Source organism: Narcine bancroftii, chromosome 3, assembly GCF_036971445.1.
Source record: "Narcine bancroftii isolate sNarBan1 chromosome 3, sNarBan1.hap1, whole genome shotgun sequence".
NCBI lineage: Eukaryota > Metazoa > Chordata > Chondrichthyes > Torpediniformes > Narcinidae > Narcine > Narcine bancroftii.
Window position 1 is genome coordinate 296491438 of NC_091471.1, and position 19765 is coordinate 296511202.

At 42.0% G+C, this 19765-nt stretch overlaps 1 protein-coding gene across 31 annotated transcripts in view; it reads right to left on the reverse strand.

Moving 5' to 3' along the window:
* The window catches only part of LOC138758949 (transcriptional repressor p66-alpha-like), a 125258-nt gene that overhangs the window by 38430 nt on the left and 67063 nt on the right, over positions 1-19765 (reverse strand). For 22 of the 31 annotated variants that reach the window (XM_069928596.1, XM_069928605.1, XM_069928602.1 and 19 more), the window contains one exon: positions 14828-15125. The exons of 6 other annotated variants lie outside the window; for them this stretch is intronic. In XM_069928596.1, the coding sequence (XP_069784697.1) occupies positions 14828-15125 (298 nt within the window). Of the gene's footprint in view, positions 1-8005; positions 8299-9107; positions 9236-14827; positions 15126-17200; positions 17290-19110; positions 19198-19765 lie in introns of those variants that run through there. 3 more of the 31 variants (XM_069928608.1, XM_069928606.1, XM_069928622.1) reach the window with 3 other exon arrangements.

Consider the following 19765-nt stretch of genomic DNA (forward strand, 5'->3'; position numbering starts at 1 on the left):
CTTAGCATACAGTGGTCATTTAATGTATACTATTGCAGTTGGTATATCATATGTTCCCGTGTGGCTGCAGCAAGAATTTTGGTACATCTGCACATTGTACTTATGGATATGACAAACTCTCATTAATCATTAAATAGCACTATTGAAGATCTGAGTGTTGATGCAGGAACAGTCTTGTTTTTGTCATTGTGCTTTACAGCACAAAAACGGAACCTTCACATTGTCTGCCTAAACTAATCCCATTTGGCTTGTATCCCTCTAAACCTTTCCTAATCTAACCATGAAGCAGACAAAATTTTTTTTTAAAGTTGTAATTGAACCGCTGCCTCTACCACGTCAAGTGGCAGTTAATTCCACGGTCACTAGCCCCCTGTGAGGGGGAAAAAAGTGTCTTTCAGCTCACTTTTAAATCTCCTTACACCTATGCTCTTTAGTTTTGGACTTCCGTATTCCATGATTTTCATGATTATACTGTCATCCCTCAGCTTCCAAAGAGGATAGTCCCCCGACAAATAATAATTCAAGCCTGATAGTTTCAGTAGCATTCTTGTGAAGCTTTTCTGCACCCTTTTCATCTTAATGGCACCCTTCCTTTGGTTGGACTTTTTCAAGTTTTTGATGAAAAGAATTATCTTTTTGGGAATTATAGGAATGACGTTCACTTGTGCAGTGCCACACCCAAGCTCAAATCTTAGCTTGCTCTGAAGCTGATTATAGGGTAAATTTGTTCAAAACAAAGTGAGATAATGAGGGGCATTGGTTCCTCTATTAATAGGAGAAATCAAAACTAATGATGCCAGGACTGAGCATGCTTGAATATTCTCTTCCAGAGAAGTTGTGGTTGAGGAACAATCACATCTGGGGCTCTGCAGTTTACACAGTAATAATTAGTGGCCACAATATAGAGTATGGTGATACACATAAGGAGATTCAGATCCTTCTAAAAATACAACTGGGGGCTGGTGTGACCAAGCCTAATTCCAGCACTGTCTGAACTCAGTGATGTGCCTAGTCACTCTTGGGCCATCCCCAGGATTCAAGCCTGGATAAACAGAGTCACACCAGTGCTGCTTTGTTTGGTAGCTCAGTGTGAGAGCTGTTGGATCCCACTGGCTACTCCAAGCTTTTGTGTCACTGCCACGTTGGCAAAGTTGTTAATGAACGTAATGGGGCTGGAATCTAGGAATAGACAAATCTCTCCCACATGCACCAATATTTTGTCAAGTACTGCAGTTCAGGATAAAAAAAATCTATTCTAATACAGTATTATCAAAATATGCTTGTGTTGTTAATTATTCAGAGTCTCTCAGACTTCTGGGGGAGGGGAAGAAACACAATGTGAAGAGAAGACGGCTGTAATACTGGCCCACAGATCCATCAAGTTTCATTCATTTTAAGTGGGATCCACTTCTTGTGTACGAGATATCCATCATATTTTAATGCACCTCATCAATACATTCTAAACACCATTTAAATTTGAAATATTTTCATAGCTGGCACTCTTTTGGGATCATGAACCTCACTCACAAATTCTCTCCCCACTAAAAAACTTCAGCAGTCCTAGAATCGACAGAAACATTTTAACATCTTGTTGAAATGAATGCACATTGACAGCTCATTACTGTCAGAAAACAATGGAGCACTGCAGGCAGGGGTAGAGACTTGAAATATGTGGGGTGCGGGGCAGGGGGAGGGGAGAATTCACAATAGGTACAAGAAGTTTGATTGTTCATGTTGGTATGTACCATGGAAGGTGAAGACAAAATAGATTTGAGAATTCTAATTAGATAACAGTGTAAGTATTTCAGGAAAATTTCGAGAGAGCTTACAAATAACTTGCTCCATATTGTCATCCCATTAAGAATTTAAGTGAAATCTGCATTTTGCCAATAGCTGCATAATAAAGTACAGATTTGACTGCATTGGATATAATTATTTAACCATAATTTCCAGTGAACGATTTGAGTAATATGCACATTCAATACCTGAAATGATACTCTAAACAATCCTCTTTCCACACAGGTAACCATGTTTTCGGGGGAGAAAGAGAGGAGCGGGGGGAGGGGGTGGGGGAGGGGGCAGGGGAGGGTGCGGAGAGGACAGGGGAGAGATTGTACCAAGTGAGTATGGGAAACAGTGGGAGAGACAGCAAGGAAAGGATATGGTTCAATGGTGTGGCAAGCAGGGTTTTGCCATTTATCAATAAAAAAAAACGACATCTGCCCATGATGTTGTGGAGACATCCAAGCACTTTATAAAAATGAACAAAAGTTGCTTTTCACCAACACATGCATAATATCCCAGTTACTATTCTTCCACAAACTGTTGATATTATATTTACGAAAACCACATCTCCATCCATCGTTCTCAGACTCAAACCGAGCAAGAATTAGGATTCAAGCTGATTCATTCTACAGTCAAGAAGCCACATTTGCAATAAAAATACTGGCCATGTGGGTGACAGTGAGAAGGAAAACTTTAGACTGTTCGAGGATATAGCTGGGGTGGTTAGTTGGACAGAAATAGGGCAAATATAATTTAATCTAAAATAATACGTGGAGATGAAATTGGAAAATTTCTGCAACAAAGCAGGTAACGATGCCATGTGGCAGAACATGGGCACCCTGGAGAGTGTACACAAAAGTACTGGCAAAATGCAACATATACACAAGATCCACAGGAAGTAAAAAGTGTCCACTCTCTCTGCGGACCCCCCCCCCCCCAAAATCTCCTCCAAATTGAAGGAACAACACCTTATTTTCCATCTCGGCTGTCTCCAACCAGATGGCATCAATCTCAACTTCTCCAATTTCTATTAACAGCTCATCTCTCTCTTTCCCTATCCTTCCATCTCCTTTCCTCCAGCTCCCCACCATCTTCCCTTCCTTCCTCTATCTGAGAATCACTTCTCTGCTTCTACCCTCCCACATATCCACCCATTACCTTTCATCTTAACCTGTGCTCTCCCCTCCCACACTTCCTCCTTCACTCCACTTCTCCCAACCATTTTATTCAGCATCAACCTGTTTTCCCCACAAAGGGCTTAGGCCAAAACTTGAGTTAATTTTCACTTCCTATGGATGCTGCATGACCTGCTGACTTTCTCCAGCACTTATGTGTATTTCATTCGAACCTAGCATCTGTACATTTTCTTGTTTAACATCCTGGCGTGAACATTCAGAGATTCTAAAAACCATCTGGACAAGTCAACTGAGTGGTTAAAAATGAACTGAGAAATGAAGAACAAGAACTTGCTGGAAATGGAAAAGATTGAACATTCAGTATTACAGATACGAATAGGCATTTTAATTCCTGTGTGTAAACATAAACATAGGGCAAATAAAAGATTTATTTCTACAAGTAGAGGGGTCATTTTCTAGGGGATAGCTTTAAAGTGACTAATGAAGAATGAGGGGAGAAATGGGGCAATCTTTCCACTTCAAAGGGTTTGGAATTCTGCTGAAAAGTAGTAGAAACATAAATACACCTTTAAAATAGTGGCTGGACAGGTAATTGAAGAGCTGTAATCTATAAGACAACTAACCTGAAGCTGTGATAAGGGATTAGGTTACTAGCTCTTTTATCCAACTAGCATAGAGACCACAAAGCAATTGGGATCCTCCTTTTCTATGATTCTACAAAAACCCCATAGTCATTATTCAAAATTTAACACTCATTTGGCACCTCTTCTCACTATTGCGAGAGCTGGTGATGATAGATTTACTCTTGATTGCCTTGGATAGAGGTAGTTCAGAGGATGTTTCCAAGGTTCATTCAGGAATGAAAAGGTTATCATATGAGGAATGTCTGACAGCTCTTGGTCTTCTTTCTTTCTTCTTTGGCTTGGCTTCGCGGACGAAGATTTATGGAGGGTTATGTCCACGTCTGCTGCAGGCTCGTTGGTGACTGACAAGTCCGATGCAGGACAGGCAGGCACGGTTGCAGAGGTTGCAAGGAAAAATTGTTTGGTTGGGGTTGGGTGTTTCCTCCTTTGTCTTTTGTCAGTGAGGTGGGCTCTGCGGTCTTCTTCAAAGGAGGTTGCTTTCCCCCCGAACTGTGAGGCGCCAAGATGGAGAATGAGGGGTGATCTCATTGAAACATTTCAAAAATTGAAAGGCATTGACAGAATAGACATAGAAAGGTTGTTCCCCAGAGTGAAAGAGTCGAGGACAAAAGAAGGCACAACTTTGGGATTGAACTTAGAACAGATTCGGAGGAATTTCTTTCGCCAGAGGGTGGTGGCCTGTGGAATCTTTGCCACTGGCAGTTGAGGAGGCCAAGCAATTGGTGTATTTAAAGCAGAGATTGATAGGTCTTGATGAACCAAGACATTAAAGGTTATGGGGATAAGGCTGGATTGTCGGGCTGAATGGGAAAATGGATCATCTTATGATTAAATGGTGGGGCAGACTCGATGGGCTGAATAGCCTATTTCTGTTCCACTTTCTTATGGTTTATCTGCACTGCTCTCAATGGTTTCACTCAGATCACTTTCCATTATCTGCAGAATTATGCCCAAACCTGCACAGGTTTAAATGACCAATCAAACACAATCTCACCTTTTCAAATCACATTTGATCTTCTTGCCAATTCAAGTCACCCTGGGCTTCTGTTATCCCCAATAGTTTTTTGTTGAGTCACAGCCTTGAGAAGGGATTTCAGGATCCAAATAACCAATATTACTGAACTCCATCACTTAATACTCAAGCTATTTTTCAGAAAACCTCTAGCAGCACTCGATACTACGACAAATAAAGATAGTCGTTGACTCCCTTTTACTGCATTCACATGAAAAATCCTGAAATATCCTCCGATTACTTGGTGTTTCTTAAATTGTTTCACATTTATATTTTCACATACAGCCCAGTCAAAGATGCACACTGATTTGCCCTTCATTAAACAGTTCCTCCTATTTCTCAATTTATATTTTAATTAGTTTTTCACTGCACTTTCCAGTTCTACGTAGACGATTTAATTTGATGAAAAAATCTAAACTTTCTTTTCACATTTCCCTAATCTGTACACCTGTAGATAACCTGCTTTTAAAAACTCATCTGTTCATCTTTGGGCATACATGCTGAATATTTCTCAGCAACAAGACCTGAACACAGTACTGAAGATACAGACGAGATATCCAGTATGATCACAAGTTGCTCTGATATGTTCCCTCACTTTGGATGTCATGTTCAGCATCTCACAATGGTTCATCCAGGAATATTACAAAACTGCAAACAGTGCACATAGTTAAGAAACAAAATAATCCATCCTCTCCAAGATAAGATTGATGGCATGGATATCATAGGACAAGACTTCTTTCCTGTGCTGTAAATTTCTATGAATTTATGAAGCTTCTCGTTCACATCCCCTTAAATCATCTCTCTCCAAAAACACATCCAATGTTTCAACCTGTTTGCATGATCTGTGGCAAGTAAATCCTGTTTTTTATTGAATGGCTGTCAAGTGAAAGATCTAGAGTAAGAGTTGAATTGTGAAGACATCCTTTCACTACTGAAGATTACATTAAAAGCTATAAATGATATGTAGGACAGAAGCAGAGGTTCAGTCCAACCATGTTGCTGTTTATGCCCAATGGATCATTTCCAACACAAATCACCAATAAAACCTTCCAAACGTTTTTCATTCTTGTGCTGGTTACAGCTTATCAATAGCAGAGAGGAATAATTTAAGCTACTGAAATGTTAGCGATGTGAAATTTGACTTGTCACCAACAGTTTGAGTTTGAGGACAACTCATGCAGTAAAATCCTTGTTATCAGTTGGAACAGTTGGTACAGCACAGAAAAAGGCCCTTTGCTCGCATTTGTGCCAAACAATGTCCAAATCAAACCAAAAATGCTGCTTTTTAAAAAAAATTATTTAAAAATTTTCATACATGTAATCTTAATCTTAACTAAATGTAAAAATCAATAATCAAGTATTAATATCAAGTCTATTATACATGATGGTTTCAAACCCCAACCCTCTCCCCCATTTAACAGAACCCCAGGAAAAGAAAGAAGAAAAAAGAGAAAAAGAGATTAAGGAGAAATAAGAAAAACAAGAATAGAAACCTGGTTGCCAGAGGACACTCACTGCACAGTTCTGACTATTTGCATTTTTTAATACTTCCAAGGAGGTTAACGAGGTTTAGAAGTTTAGGGAAAACATCTTTAAATTAATTCCCACAGTTTGTAAGTACGGGCGCCAAATTTAAAAAAATAATCATATTTATTTCTCAATTATGTAATTTTCTCGAGGAATGTGGCTATGCATTTCTGCATTCCATTGCTTCATACCAAATGGGTGTCCAATTTCCATGTGATGCTATACATTTTCACAAATTCTTTTTGATATATACATAATTTTAATTTTGGTCTTATCACTTCAATATTACCTAATAAAAATAGCCTGGGTTCTGTGGAAATTTAATTCCTGTAACCTGTTCTCAAAAGATTGCCAAGTTTATCAAAAGGGTCTCACTTTGGAGCAGGACCAAGTATAATGTAAAAGAAAAAGTACCTATCTCCTGGCCACATCTAAAACACTGGTCTGATAAGTCTTATTTCAGTCTATTTTACTTCTGTGGTGTGAGATATAATTGATGTAGAAAATTATATTGAACTAATCTATGTCTAACACTTAAAATGTTTGTCATACTATCTTGAAATAACTCTGACCAATTTTGTTCATCAATGTTAACATTTAAATCCATCTCTATCGCTGTCTAGATCTATGTATGCTTCTGCAATAAAGCGTACATGGCTAAATTTCTTTGTGTCTATTGCGAATCAGCATTTTTGCGAATCACGTTTTTGTAATAACATTATTGGACCTAGTTTATCTCTTAGATAAAACCTTAATTGATAATAGCAAAAAAGTGTATTACTTTGTAATCATGTAGCAGCTCACCCGCACGACCAGCACCCAGCAACCACAGGTAAGTACGCAGCCAGCGGCAGCTATGGAGATGCTCAGAGCGAGGCAAAGCTGCAGCCCGCAAGTTGACGTCCGCTCCGCTAGGGCGCTGAGGACTCTGGGACCGGGCAGCCCTTTATCTGCTCATAATTTGAAACCAGTGAAGTAGTTACTCAGGAGCTCCAGCTTGCGAGAGAGGAGTTTAACAAGATGGAGCAGATGGGGATAGTATGGCGCTCGGACAGGCCATGGGCCTCCCTACTCCATATGGTGCCCAAATCTGCCAGAGGGTGGAGGCTATATGGCGACTACAGGAGGTTGAATGAATCAACTGTCTCTGATACTCAGTCCCACACATCCAAGAGTTCAGAGCCAAGCAGTATAGGGCACGTATCTTTTCCAAGTTAGACAGTGTATGGGTATCACTAGGTCCCAGTCCATCCCGAAGATAGTCATCATAACCCCATTCAGCCTGTTTGAATTCCTGAGGCTGCCATTCGGCCTTAAAAACACAGCACAGACCTTCCAGCACCTCTTGGATGCTGTGGGATGTGACTTGGACATTCTTTTCATCCATCTGGACTATATCCTGGTAGCCAGCCACTCTTTCCAGGAGCATCTGACCATCTGTGCATCCTCTGCCGCTGACTCAGCAACTATGGTCTGGCGGTCAACCTTGCCAAGTGCCAGTTCAGCCTATCCATCATCGACTTCTTGGGATACTGGATCGTCTGTCATGGAGCTGTCCAACTGCAGGGGAAAGTGGAGTTCATTCAACAATTCTCCAGACCCAAAAAGGTCCACGGTCTTCAAGAATTTGTTGGGAGGGTGAACTACCACCACCAGTTCATTCCCTCAGCGACTCGAATTATGTGCCTACTTTTTGGTTTGTTGGCCGGCAAAGCCAAATAAGTTACCTGGACAAAAGAGGCAATGGCAGTGTTTGACCAGGCCAAGGACGCGCTAGCCAATGCCACACTCCTAGTTCAACCCCGAATGGACGTCCCCACGGCCCTCACTGCGAATGCCTCCAAAGCAGCAGTTGGCGGCGTACTCAAGCAATTAATAGAAGGACAATAGAAGCCACTCACCTACTTCAGTCACACCTACGACCCCCAGAGGTCAAGTAAGCGCGTTCGACAGGGAGCTACTAGCCCTGTACCAGGCCGTTCAGCACTTCAGATATTTCCTCGAAGGGAGAGAGTTCACGATTTTCACAGATCACAAGCTCTTCACCTTTGCGTTCACCAAAGTGTCTGACCGTTGGTCAGCCCACAAACAGTGTCTGACTTCACCACCACGATCCAACATGGTGGTAGATGCACTGTCAAGAACATCCATACAGTTGGTGCAAGCCCCGGCTCCAGGAGTGGATTACGCAGCACTAGCAAAAGCACAGGAAGAGGACATCGAAATACCAGCATACTGAACCGTGCTCATCGGCCTCCATCTCAAGGACATACCCACTGGGCCCAGCTGTAGCAAACTCCTCTGCAATACCTCCACAGGGCAGCCATGGCCCATTGACACCTTACACGGTTTGGCCCACCCTTCCTTCCGGGTGACCTCCCAGCTAATTGTGGAGCAGTTCATGTGACATGGCCTGCTCTGGGTCAGGACATATATATTTTGCCAATCCTCCAAGGTTCAGAGGCACATGAAGGCACCCCTGCAACCCTTCCGGTCAATGCACAAAAGGTTTGAGCATGTGCACAAGAACATAATTGGCCCACTACCTGTTTCAAGATGAGGCAAAGTACCTGGGTGGTGAGGTGATCCTGATCAACAGACCCTGATCACAACCTGGGTGGTGAGGTGATCCTGATCAACAGACCCTGATCACAACCTGGGTGGTGAGGTGATCCTGATCAACAGACCCTGATCACAACCTGGGTGGTGAGGTTCGGCCTCCCTGTTCACATCATTTCAGACAAGGGCACGCAGTTCACCTCAACCCTGTGGTCCGCAAAGGCACAGGTCCTAGGAACCCAACTATACCGAACAACTGCGTACAACCCCAATCAAACGGCCTGGTGGAGCAATTCCACAGACAACTAAAATTGGCCCTGATGGCACGATTCCAAGGACCAGGATGGGTAAATGAGCTCCCCTGGGTGTAATGGGCATCTGCACAGCGCCCAAAGAAGACTTGACAGTGTCATTGGCCAAGTTGGTATATAGTTCATCGCTCACCTTGCCTGGCAAGTTCATACCCGCACTCTGCCGCCAAGAAGACACACCGACAGTGATGCTGGCCAAACTCCGGGAGAAGCTGGGGTCACTGGCTCCAGTTCCACTGTCCCACCACAGAGCAGCACTCTCTTTTGAACCCGACGCCCTGCGGCAGAGTGAATATACGTTTGTCTACAGAGGAGCACACAGAACACCTCTACAATGTCTATAGAAGGGACCCTTCAGGGTAGTGCGACACATGGAACAACCTGTGTTTTGGACATTGGAGGCTGGGAGGAGACATCGACCATCAACCATCTCAAACCAGCACACCTGAACATTGTTACACCATCTGCTAGGAGAAAAGGCCGACCAATCAAAATGGACGTTACGGGTCACGTGCTTCCCATTCTGGTTCGATGGAGGGGCCATGTAGCAGCTCATCCACACGACGAGCAAAGTGGGTGCCAGCAATTGCAGGAACCTCCACTGCCAGTGGCAGCCACAAAGACGGTCAGAGCAGGGGAAAGCTGCAGCCCAGAAGTTGACATCACCTCTGCCCCACTGGGGTGCTGAGGGCTCTGGGACCAGGCAGGCCTTTTTATGAGTGTAAAGTAGTTACTTCAGAATTCTGCAGTCTCAGCGTGTTTCTTTCGGTCTAGCGGTTAGTTTATCAGCCACAATCCCATATTTATTTTTTAATTGTTCAAATGATATTAAATTTCTTCCTGCATAACAATCCTCTATAAATCTAATTCCCTTCCAAGACCAAATGTTTAAAAATTGATGATCCATTGAAAATGGAATAAGTAGATTTTGTATCAAAGTCATTTTAGGCAGGGACAACCACTCTCATACCAATCTCATCGTTTACCTTATTCCAGATATTAATTGTTTCAACAAAGATGCTTCCCTCTCACCAGATGTTAATCTCGATTCCCATTTTCTATAAATTTTCCGATATTCTCTTTCCTACTTTTAATATGTCAGTATTCTTTTCCTCTTCACAGCTCCATTTATCCCACTAACATAAAGACTCATTGTAGCGGTATACTTGGAAGGAGTGGGCAGAACCACCGCAAATAGCCCCCGTTTTGTGATGGCTAGACCTCCAATCTACTGGCAATTAGCCATTATAGTCACGAGGAATAGCGATTCAGCAGAACCCGCAGGTCTACTGAGAAGCCTTGGCCTACTCAACATAGCTATGTCGAGCTCGTTCGCACTTCAGATGTCATGCCAGGTCACATGTTGTGTGTCTATATTAAGCCTTACAGCGGGTCTATAAATGCTTCTACTTTTCTCTGGCTGACAACTTTGTTATTCCTAACACTTCAACATGATGACGTGTGAGCACAAGCATCATCCGTCACATTGGTGACCCCGACAGGTCTAGCTAGACCCTACAACAGACACTCTGCAAGCCCAAGCTCAAATTAATTTCCTTGCAGCAACACTGCAAGCTTCTGCAACAAGCAGCTTGCTTGTAGAAACAGCAATGAGCTAACGAGCCAACAACAAACAACGGACTGCCTAACCCAGCTGATCTTAATAGGGCACTCCCTCCAGTCAACCGTAGCTACGATGGACTACAAATCAATCAGCGTAACATCAAAGGTCATCAAATTAATTTCCAGGAGGCCAGTCACTTTTCCCTTCACGGTCTGACTGAACGTACAGCAAGGGGTGCAGCATTGTAGAAGATAACTGTTTGGAAAAACTCTAAAGTTGCCACAAGTTTGAAAAATAGTTTTACAACTTACTCACCACTTTGGTGACCCGGAGTAGTCCTAAACTGTTGCTTTTGTGCCTCACGAACTGAGCAGCACATTGGGATAACTAGCCGCAACGTCAGGAAATGTGTATCTGTAGCATTTTAAACTGTCTGCATACATCAAAAGGCTGCGTGTATTTGCTCGACATAGCATAGCTTTGGAGCATCAGTTTTCCAAAATGTTTACAAGCCGCCCCCCCGAACTCCAGTTAGCTGTAGTGGTCACATATCAGCAAGTTGTCTGCAGCCGACAGCACAGACTTTTCAAACTTGCCTCTTCAAACTTTGGGAGCTGTCACTGGGGGGGTGGGGGGGAAAACCCCCTCACAATGTGACAACCGGTTACTCCTCCAAGGGAAGAGCACACGACCTGGAGAGCAACCAGCCACTCTCCCCTCCCCCCGCCAAATGGAAGAATTTGAGACCCAGATATAAACCTGAGAACTAAAACATTTTAAAAAATGCCTCCTGTCGACGATGATTCTGAGACCATTGACTGCCGACAAAACAGATTACAGCAGGTTTCAGTCTCCCGCTCAGCACAGCACTGCCCACTGGCGAGGCGGCCAGCCAGCAGACTTTAGGCAGCAATGGACAGTATCTGGAGAGTGCTACCTACCAGCTCCTGTGTGTCATTGCAGACTTTACCTGCTACTTGGCTTTCTAAAGTTAACTCTTTCCTACCAGGCTTTGGGATTAGCACTATAGACTCTCACAATTACCATCAACCTGCCTACAGTATGGACTTTCAGTTTCGGTATTGAGTCTCAAATGTTTGATACTGTTCTGGATTTCTCATGTGCCTTAACTGTAATCAACTCTTGACTTTTTGCAACTGCCTGTGATTGCCTTTAGCAGAGGTTAAATCTCTCACATGATCCTTACTGTAATTTATTCATATTGTCATCTATTGTTTTTCGGCTTTCCAATTGATTGAGCACTGTAAATATGTTTGGTAAATGTCATTTCCTCCCCCAACAGCCTTCATACACGATGCTTCGGCATGGTGCCATACACGGCAAGTCAGTTTCAATCTCGTTGCATAGTTTGTGCGGAACGTCCTTATTAGTTCAGGACCGCTGAGCTAGTTGGTCGCTTACCGCTGGTTCTGGGGGGAGCTGTATACCTTACGCTTGGAGGGAGTGGGCAGAACCAGCGCTAACAGCCCCCATCTTGTGATGGCTAGACACAACAGCCTCCTATCTACTGGCAATTAGCCATTACAGCCATTTGACTGAGAAGCCTTGGCCTACTCAATGTAGCTGTGTCACGAGGTCTTTCGCACTTCAGATGTTATGACGTCAGGTCACATGTTGTGTGTCTCTATCAAGCCTGACAGCACATCAATAAATGCTTCTACCTTTCTCTGGCTGACAACTTCGGGTGTAGTCTCATTATTCCTAACACTTCAACATAATGGCGTATGGGCATCATCTGCTAGGCTCATTGATGTTTAATTTAGTCCAAATCTAGGGTTATTTCCCCTTCTCCTCACACCTCCTCAATAATTCAGTTATTTATTGACTATCATATTAAGGGACATCCTCTTTGGCAATACGGGTAAGAAAAAGAGAAAGGAGTTATACATAGTCAATTTATATTTATAATATTCAAAAAAGAAAATAACAAACCCCACCCCATTAATGTTGTTTAAATAATGCACATAACCCCATCAATTTTACGGGTTGTGACATCTGCCACAAATACACGAATCGATAGTAGTCAGTCCATATCTCCACTAAACCCCCTGGATGTTTACCATATATCAATCTCGCATATGCAAAGAGTAAATTTTTAAAAAATTTTCAATTAATCAAAGCAATTTCAAACTCCCTCTTGCTGATTAGCTGGCAGTGTTTCATCAAATTCTTCTGCATGGTCATGATCTATAATGAACTTATTCTGTTCTCATTGCAAGTAAAACTTCAAGTGGCAGGATGGCACAAAACAAATCGGTAGTCTTTTTCCCATAAAGCATGCTTCACCATCTCTTCAACAATTCCAGACATATCAGGATTGAAAAATATCTTAGTTCCATGAATTTCCAGTGCACTTTGTCTTTCTTTGGCACCTTGTGCTACAAGAGCCGATATTTTCTCTCTGTCTTGATAACAAAGACATTTTATCAATATAGACCTTGGCTTCCAATTTGGTGGAGGCCGGCGTCTCAAGGCTATATGTGCCCTTTCAATTTCAATAATATTTTCAAATTTATCTGGTCCTAGGACCTCTGGAATCCATTGTTGAAAAAAAATCTTCAGATCATCATCTTCTTCAAGACCAACAATTTTAATACATCTTCTACTAAACTTTTCAAGTAAATCAACTTTTCCCCAAAGTTGTTTCTTTTCAATAGCTCATGCATCAGTGTCATTTTCATCATTCTGTCCTGGACCTCTTCCATACCAGCCTCTACAATTTTACCTCTTTCATCTACATTGTCCATTTTGGAATTTGTGTACAAGAACAAAGTACTTCTTCATCCATTGATCTGAATTTTTCATGTCTCTGTCATCTCTCAGTTCTTTTAATTCCTCACTATTTGTGCAGTTTTCTTCCTATAGCATTTTAAGTCTCCTATCTTTATCTTTTGAAACTTTTCTTCCTCTTGAGTCAAATAAATAAATTTCTTCTTGTTCTTGTAGTATCAGTTCGTATTTATTGGAGCCAACAAAAACGCTACTGGCTCCAGCAATATCTTGGGGCTCTTTTGGTCTGCACATGTGCATCTTCCCGCTCATGCTTCTTCTTTGACCCCATCACCCGAAGAAGCAGCTTGATGGCGCTGTGGAGCATCCGACAGCCCCTATAGGGGTACAACTCGTCTGGGAATTAGTCCTCACCCCAACTCCTGGATCCATCGAGACAGTAGGCCTTATTTCTTTGTTTTGTCAATGTTCCGTCTGTGTTCCTGACAGGCCAATGACGGTCTTCCCTCTTTTAGGTGACATTTTTAGATCATTGTAAGGCAGTTCTTACTTAGTTTTTTTTAACAGTTTTGATTAAATGTACTTTGCTTATTGAGCACTTTTTAAACTAATTCCCAGGAGAGTGATTCTACTGCATTATATGACATCCCCAAAGTGCTGCTTGAACCTGAGTCCATCCAGAATCTTCTTATTTGCTTCCATTGCTCCTTCTGGCAGCCCTCCACATTTCCCTTAAATTTCCTCCCGCTCACTTTAGACACGTGTCATCCAGTGTGTGATTTTTGCCCTGGGGAAATTATACTGACTGTCCAGCTATCACGGCCTCTCATGATTGCATAAACCTCTATCAAGTTGTAGTCCACGAAAGCTGAATTCAAGTCAAACCTCAACAGATGTACCTAACAATTCCTGCTGATTCTCTAGGCTCACTGGTGAAGGAACACTGCATGGTCAGAGGTGACATCTTAAAATAAGGTACCATTTGCTCTTTCAGATGGATGTAAAAAAAAAGTTCAATTCAATAACATGAAGATGAGGCAAATCTTCTCTGAGGTACACGTAAGAACACAACCTGGTTATCATCATATGAGCTTTTTGGGCACAAATGGAGGTCTGCATTTCTTGCATCAAACTTCATCTATACAGAGACACCACAGGTAACCAACAACCAGACTTCACTCAAATCCGCCCATATATTTTAAATGCATTTTTTCCCAAACTCGTATTGAGATTAATGAAAACTGAGAAACATTTTATTAATGACTGGATGAAGTATTTATTCTATAAATTTAGTAGTGGGCAGTGCTTGGGTGGCTGTTCTTTGAAATGAAATAATTATGACAAGTGAATGTAGAGTGATAGAATATGGCAATAGAAAATATATGTTTCTGACTGGAGAAATCGTCTTAGAGACAATTATCAGAAAGAGAGCACATATAATCTGGGGAATACCTGCATGGGTATTCCCCAGATTATATGTGGGTAGAAATTGAAGCCTTTTATTTATAAAAATACACTTATTCACGTTGCATACTTACATCTTTGATGTACTCATGTCAACGGGTTCATCTCCAGTTGGAACTTCAACTTTGATTGTTGCTTTTACTTCACCTGGCCCCTTTAATAACCCTGCTGTCCTTCCACCACCCCGGTCAACAGGCTCTGTTTTAATTCTTATTTCTCCTTTCAGTTCTTCTAATTCACTGTCCATATCAGTTCCCCGGGAACATTCCATTTTTGGTTTCTTCATGTCAACATCATTATGTGGACCATCCCGTTCCAATGCTCTCTTCTGGCTTCGTGTCCTGTACACCTCATCTGTCATAGCAGAAATATCTGTTGATGTAAAGAGTAAAACAAAGTAAAGCATGAGCTCAACCAGCACAACAGAGGAGTGGTCACTTTTTGCTGCCTAACTTATCACAGGCTTACTTGAAATCTAAGATGAGCCTCTCAGCAAGTGACTTTGCCTTGCTGCTACACTCAGGCAGAAGAGGCAGAATCTTTAGCTCCAGGTTCAAGAAAAGTCTTTACCTGAACAGACCCTTGAACCTTCTCACACCACCCTAACTGTAAACTGGGTCCACCAAAAGATGTCTGCACTATTAAAGTGCCACTAACTGTAACGGTAAATATTTATCTATCCTTTTATATTTATTATCTATTTGTGTGTCTTGGTAGACTGTGATAATATAATGCATAGCATTTTAGTTGGTGCATCTTATGTATCTGCTTGCCTGCAGCAAAGCAGGAACTGGCAGTACATCTGCACAGTGTAATGATGAACATGACAAGCCCTCAATACTCACTGACCTCCAAAACATCAGACATTAGATCAAATCAAGACACAATTGCAAAAAAAGATGAAAAAGACTACAGAGAAAAAGTGGTTAAGATAATGACACCAGAAGTGGATTGTTCCAAATTATTTCAGAAAGAATGAGCAAACAGAATCACTTTTCCCTATAAAACAAATAAAGGGGTGTCTAGACAGAGCAATGCAAAATGACAAACAGTTTTTATATGGGTCAATGTAAATACGATACTTCGATTGTCAGGAAGACCAATTCTGGAGATTATTTGTCTACAAAGTCATTGAAGCCAAAAGGGAATTCAGGAGAAACATTTTCTACCTGAAAGTTGTAATAGTGTGGAACTCACGGCTGCAATGGGTGGATGAGGTAAACAGCTTAGGGGCTAATAAGGAAAAGTTGAGAAACACAAGACAAATAAGAGAAGGGAATACAGAGTCAGTGGGATGAAGGAAATGCTGACTGATACTTTCCACCCCATGTTCGTCACATTATCTTGCCACCAACTGCCAAATTCAATGTAATTTCACAAGCAGGAACGTCTTCCCCCTTGCCATCCCTATCCACATTTCACAGAAATCAGTCTCTCCAACCCTCCTTTGCCTGCTTCTCCCCTCCACTCCATCTTCTACCCATGTCAGCTCTTCCTGCTGTAACCGCAGAAAGTGCAAGACAGGCTATGGTGAATAGACAGTGCCTAAATTCACTGCTGTTGGGAAGGCCGGAATTTTATAGCTTTGTCAGAACTTAGATAGAACTGTTCTACGAGATGAACTGCCCCTCTACTGACAATAATTTTCTTATTTTTTTTCTTTTAATTATTATTATTATTATTTTTTTAATCCCCGGCCTTGTAGTCGCGCTGGTGGTTGATCCTCGACATGTCGCGGCCGCTGCGATCTCCCGCTCCCGGCTCCGCGCCCGCAATCAGGCCCAGGCTGACAATAATTTTCTAATTTGGGACACGTCGAAGGCTTATTTAAGGGGCCAGATTATTGGATGCACGAAAGGGATAAAAGGGGGGTACATGAAGAAAATTAAAAATTTAGAACAGGACATAGCTCAACTGGAAAAAGACTACCAAACATCAGGGTCTGAAAAAAAATAGAGGGATTTAGTGAATTAAAAACCTCAAATATAACACGTTGCAAACAGACAAAACAGAAAAGTTGATCTTAAGATTGAGGAAACACCATTATGATGCAGGGGAAAAGGCCCAAAAAGTCTTGCCTGGCAAAATGAGGGGAGAAGAGGTCTCAGGACAATCAAATCAATTCAAATGGGGGAAGGCAAGATTTTGCACAAACCACAAGAAATAAACAAAACATTTGGAAAGTTCTATAAAGAGTTGTATAAATCAGAATTATGGGTGGGGGCAGGGGAGAAGGATCCCCTGCTAAAATTTCTTGCTTTCACTGGAACTACCAAATTTGGATCAGGAAGATCAAGAGGAGCTCGATGTCCCCTTCTCTAGAGATCAAACCTGCACTGAGCACTCTGCAGGCGGGTAACTTGCTGGGAGAGGATGGTTTCCCTGCTGAATTTTACAGAAAATTTAAAGAGCTTTTTAATGGTAGATCAGGCGGCAGAGACACATACCTTCCCAGAGTCTTTTTCAACAGCAATCATTACGGTGATCCACAAAAAGGGCAGGGACCCATTGAAGCCTTCCTCCTACAGGCCTGCATCTTTATTAAATGGGGATTATAAAATTATTGCAAAAGCATTGGCGGAACATTTGTTGAAATTAACTTGTTCAAAAGAGGCAATCAGCAGACAACGTAGCAAGATTGCTCAATATAATGCATCTGGCACAGTTGGGAGTGGCCGTATCCCTGGATGGGGAGAAGGCCTTTAATAGATTGGAGTGGGATTTTCTATTCAAGCTACTGGAGAAATTTGGGCTGTGCCAAATATTTATTATCTAGGCAAGGATGCTATTATAAACACCAGGCTAAAATCCACACAAACAGGTAGATGTCTCCAATGATCCTGCTGAGTAGATCTAGTAGGCAGCACTACCCACTGTTCCCAGCTCTGTTCATACTAGCTACTGAGCTGCTGGCGGAAACCATTCAGCGGGGTTCAGATATAAAGGGGTTCAAAGTGGGCCAGATGGAACACAAAATCAACATATTTGCTGAAAATGTGTTGTAATATTTGACAGAACCTGGGGGGCGGGGGGGGGGGGTGGCGGCAGGGAGAGTCATTGGTCAGACTGAGGCACACCTTGGAGAATTATGGGAAGGTCTCAGGGTATAAAGTTAATCTGAACAAAACTGAGATCATGCCTTTGATGAATGGGGATTATAGACCCTACCAACAGAGAAGCCAATTTAAGTGGCCACAGGAAGGTATTAAATACCTGGGGATAAAAGTGGATGAAGACTTATGCAATGTATACAAGATAAATTATCTCCCTTTGCTCCAGTGGATTGAAGAGGACCTGGCAAGATGGAAAACTCTGCCATAATGTTAATAGGCAGAGTTAACTGTCTAAAAATGAAGGTGATGCCAAGACTACAATATCTTTTTCAAACGTTGCCCATTTTGTTGCTCCAGTGCTTCTTTAAGATGCTCAATAGATGTATCAGAAATTTTGGAATAGTAAGATGACTAGAGTCTCCATGGAAAAGTTGACATGGGAATATAAATGGGGGAAGGGGGGGGGGGCTTAAAACAGCCAGGTATTCCAAGCAAGGTTTATCATCTCATTTTTTGACCGGGGAGGAGGAGGGGTTCCTCTTCTTGGGCTCAAATTGGGCTACATGCGATAGGGGAAAAGAGAGGAGAATTTATATACAAATAGGACATTAAATTAATTTTTAAAAAAAGATAACCCCATTATAAAACGTGTGTGTGTCAGATGTGGCAAAGAATAAATCAATGTATTGGATTGAAGGTGGGGATATTTCCTAAAATGCCCTTGACCCAGAACAATTTCATACCCATGACTCTGGGCAATAAGATCCTGGATACCTGGTGCCAGAGAGGGATCAGGTGTATCGAGGATTGTTACTATCAAGGGCAGCTCATGTCATTTGAGCAGTTGAGGACTAAATACGAGTTATCAAACAGAATGTTCTTCTGCTTTCTGCAATTAAGATCTTTCCTAAGGGACAAACTGGGACCAACAATGACCCTGCCTGACTAGTGACATGGAGATTCTAATTCAAAAGGAATCTCTAAGATGTATTCCATATTCCAAAGTGAGGGTCCGAAGCTAGACTTGTATCAGTCAAGGGAAAGATGGGAATCGGACTTGGGCATAACAATTGATGAACAATGGTGGGAAGATTTGTGTCAGAATAGCGTGACGGGAATTGTCAATGCCAGACACATACTGGTGCAATATAATTTTTTGCATCAGTTATACCTCACACCACAGAAATTACAAAGTCAAAACCAGAAATTTCTGAAATGTGTTTTAGGGGCGGTGCATAAAAAACAGTTCACTGTTAATTACGGTTTTTGTTCTTCAGGAAACTTAGTTTTCATGTTGGAGTTACCTGGAGTAGACAAGATTTCATGTTCTAGCCAAAAGACTGATGGTGCAATACTTTCCATATGATATCTTTGCCTTGTGGTCTTCTTTCTCAGTTCGAAGCCTCCCCTTAAGCAAAGATGAGGGGTCAAGGATACTTAGTTTTGTGGGTTCTGAGGTGGCTGTGTACAAGGGTGAGATCCTTCTGGGAAGACCTGGGGGACATTCTGAAAAAATTACAGAAGTCGATTTTCCACAAGATCTGAAGTTGTACTATCTGAGGGACATTGGGGAAGTACAGTTTAGACTGTCCAAACACCAAATTCAGTTTGTGAAGGTCACCCTGTCAGTAGCCAGGAAATATATAGCAGATACACTGAAGTCCAACTCCCAGCTAAATAGCGCATGATGGAATACAGAAATATAGTGCTGCATTCCCCTAGAGAAAATCACTTACAATTTAAAGAAGAGACATGACGCATTCGTTGAAGTGTGGCAATCTTATTTGAAGCACTTAGGTGCGCATATATAACTTACACTCCTTCCCCCCAATGCCCCCCCTGGAATAAGTGAATAAGAGGAAACAATTAACCTCGGCAAGTAAATGACTAAGAGTGTGAATTGGGGAATGTGGCACCGACTATGTGTTTTTGCCCCCACCCATTTTAATTTAACATCCA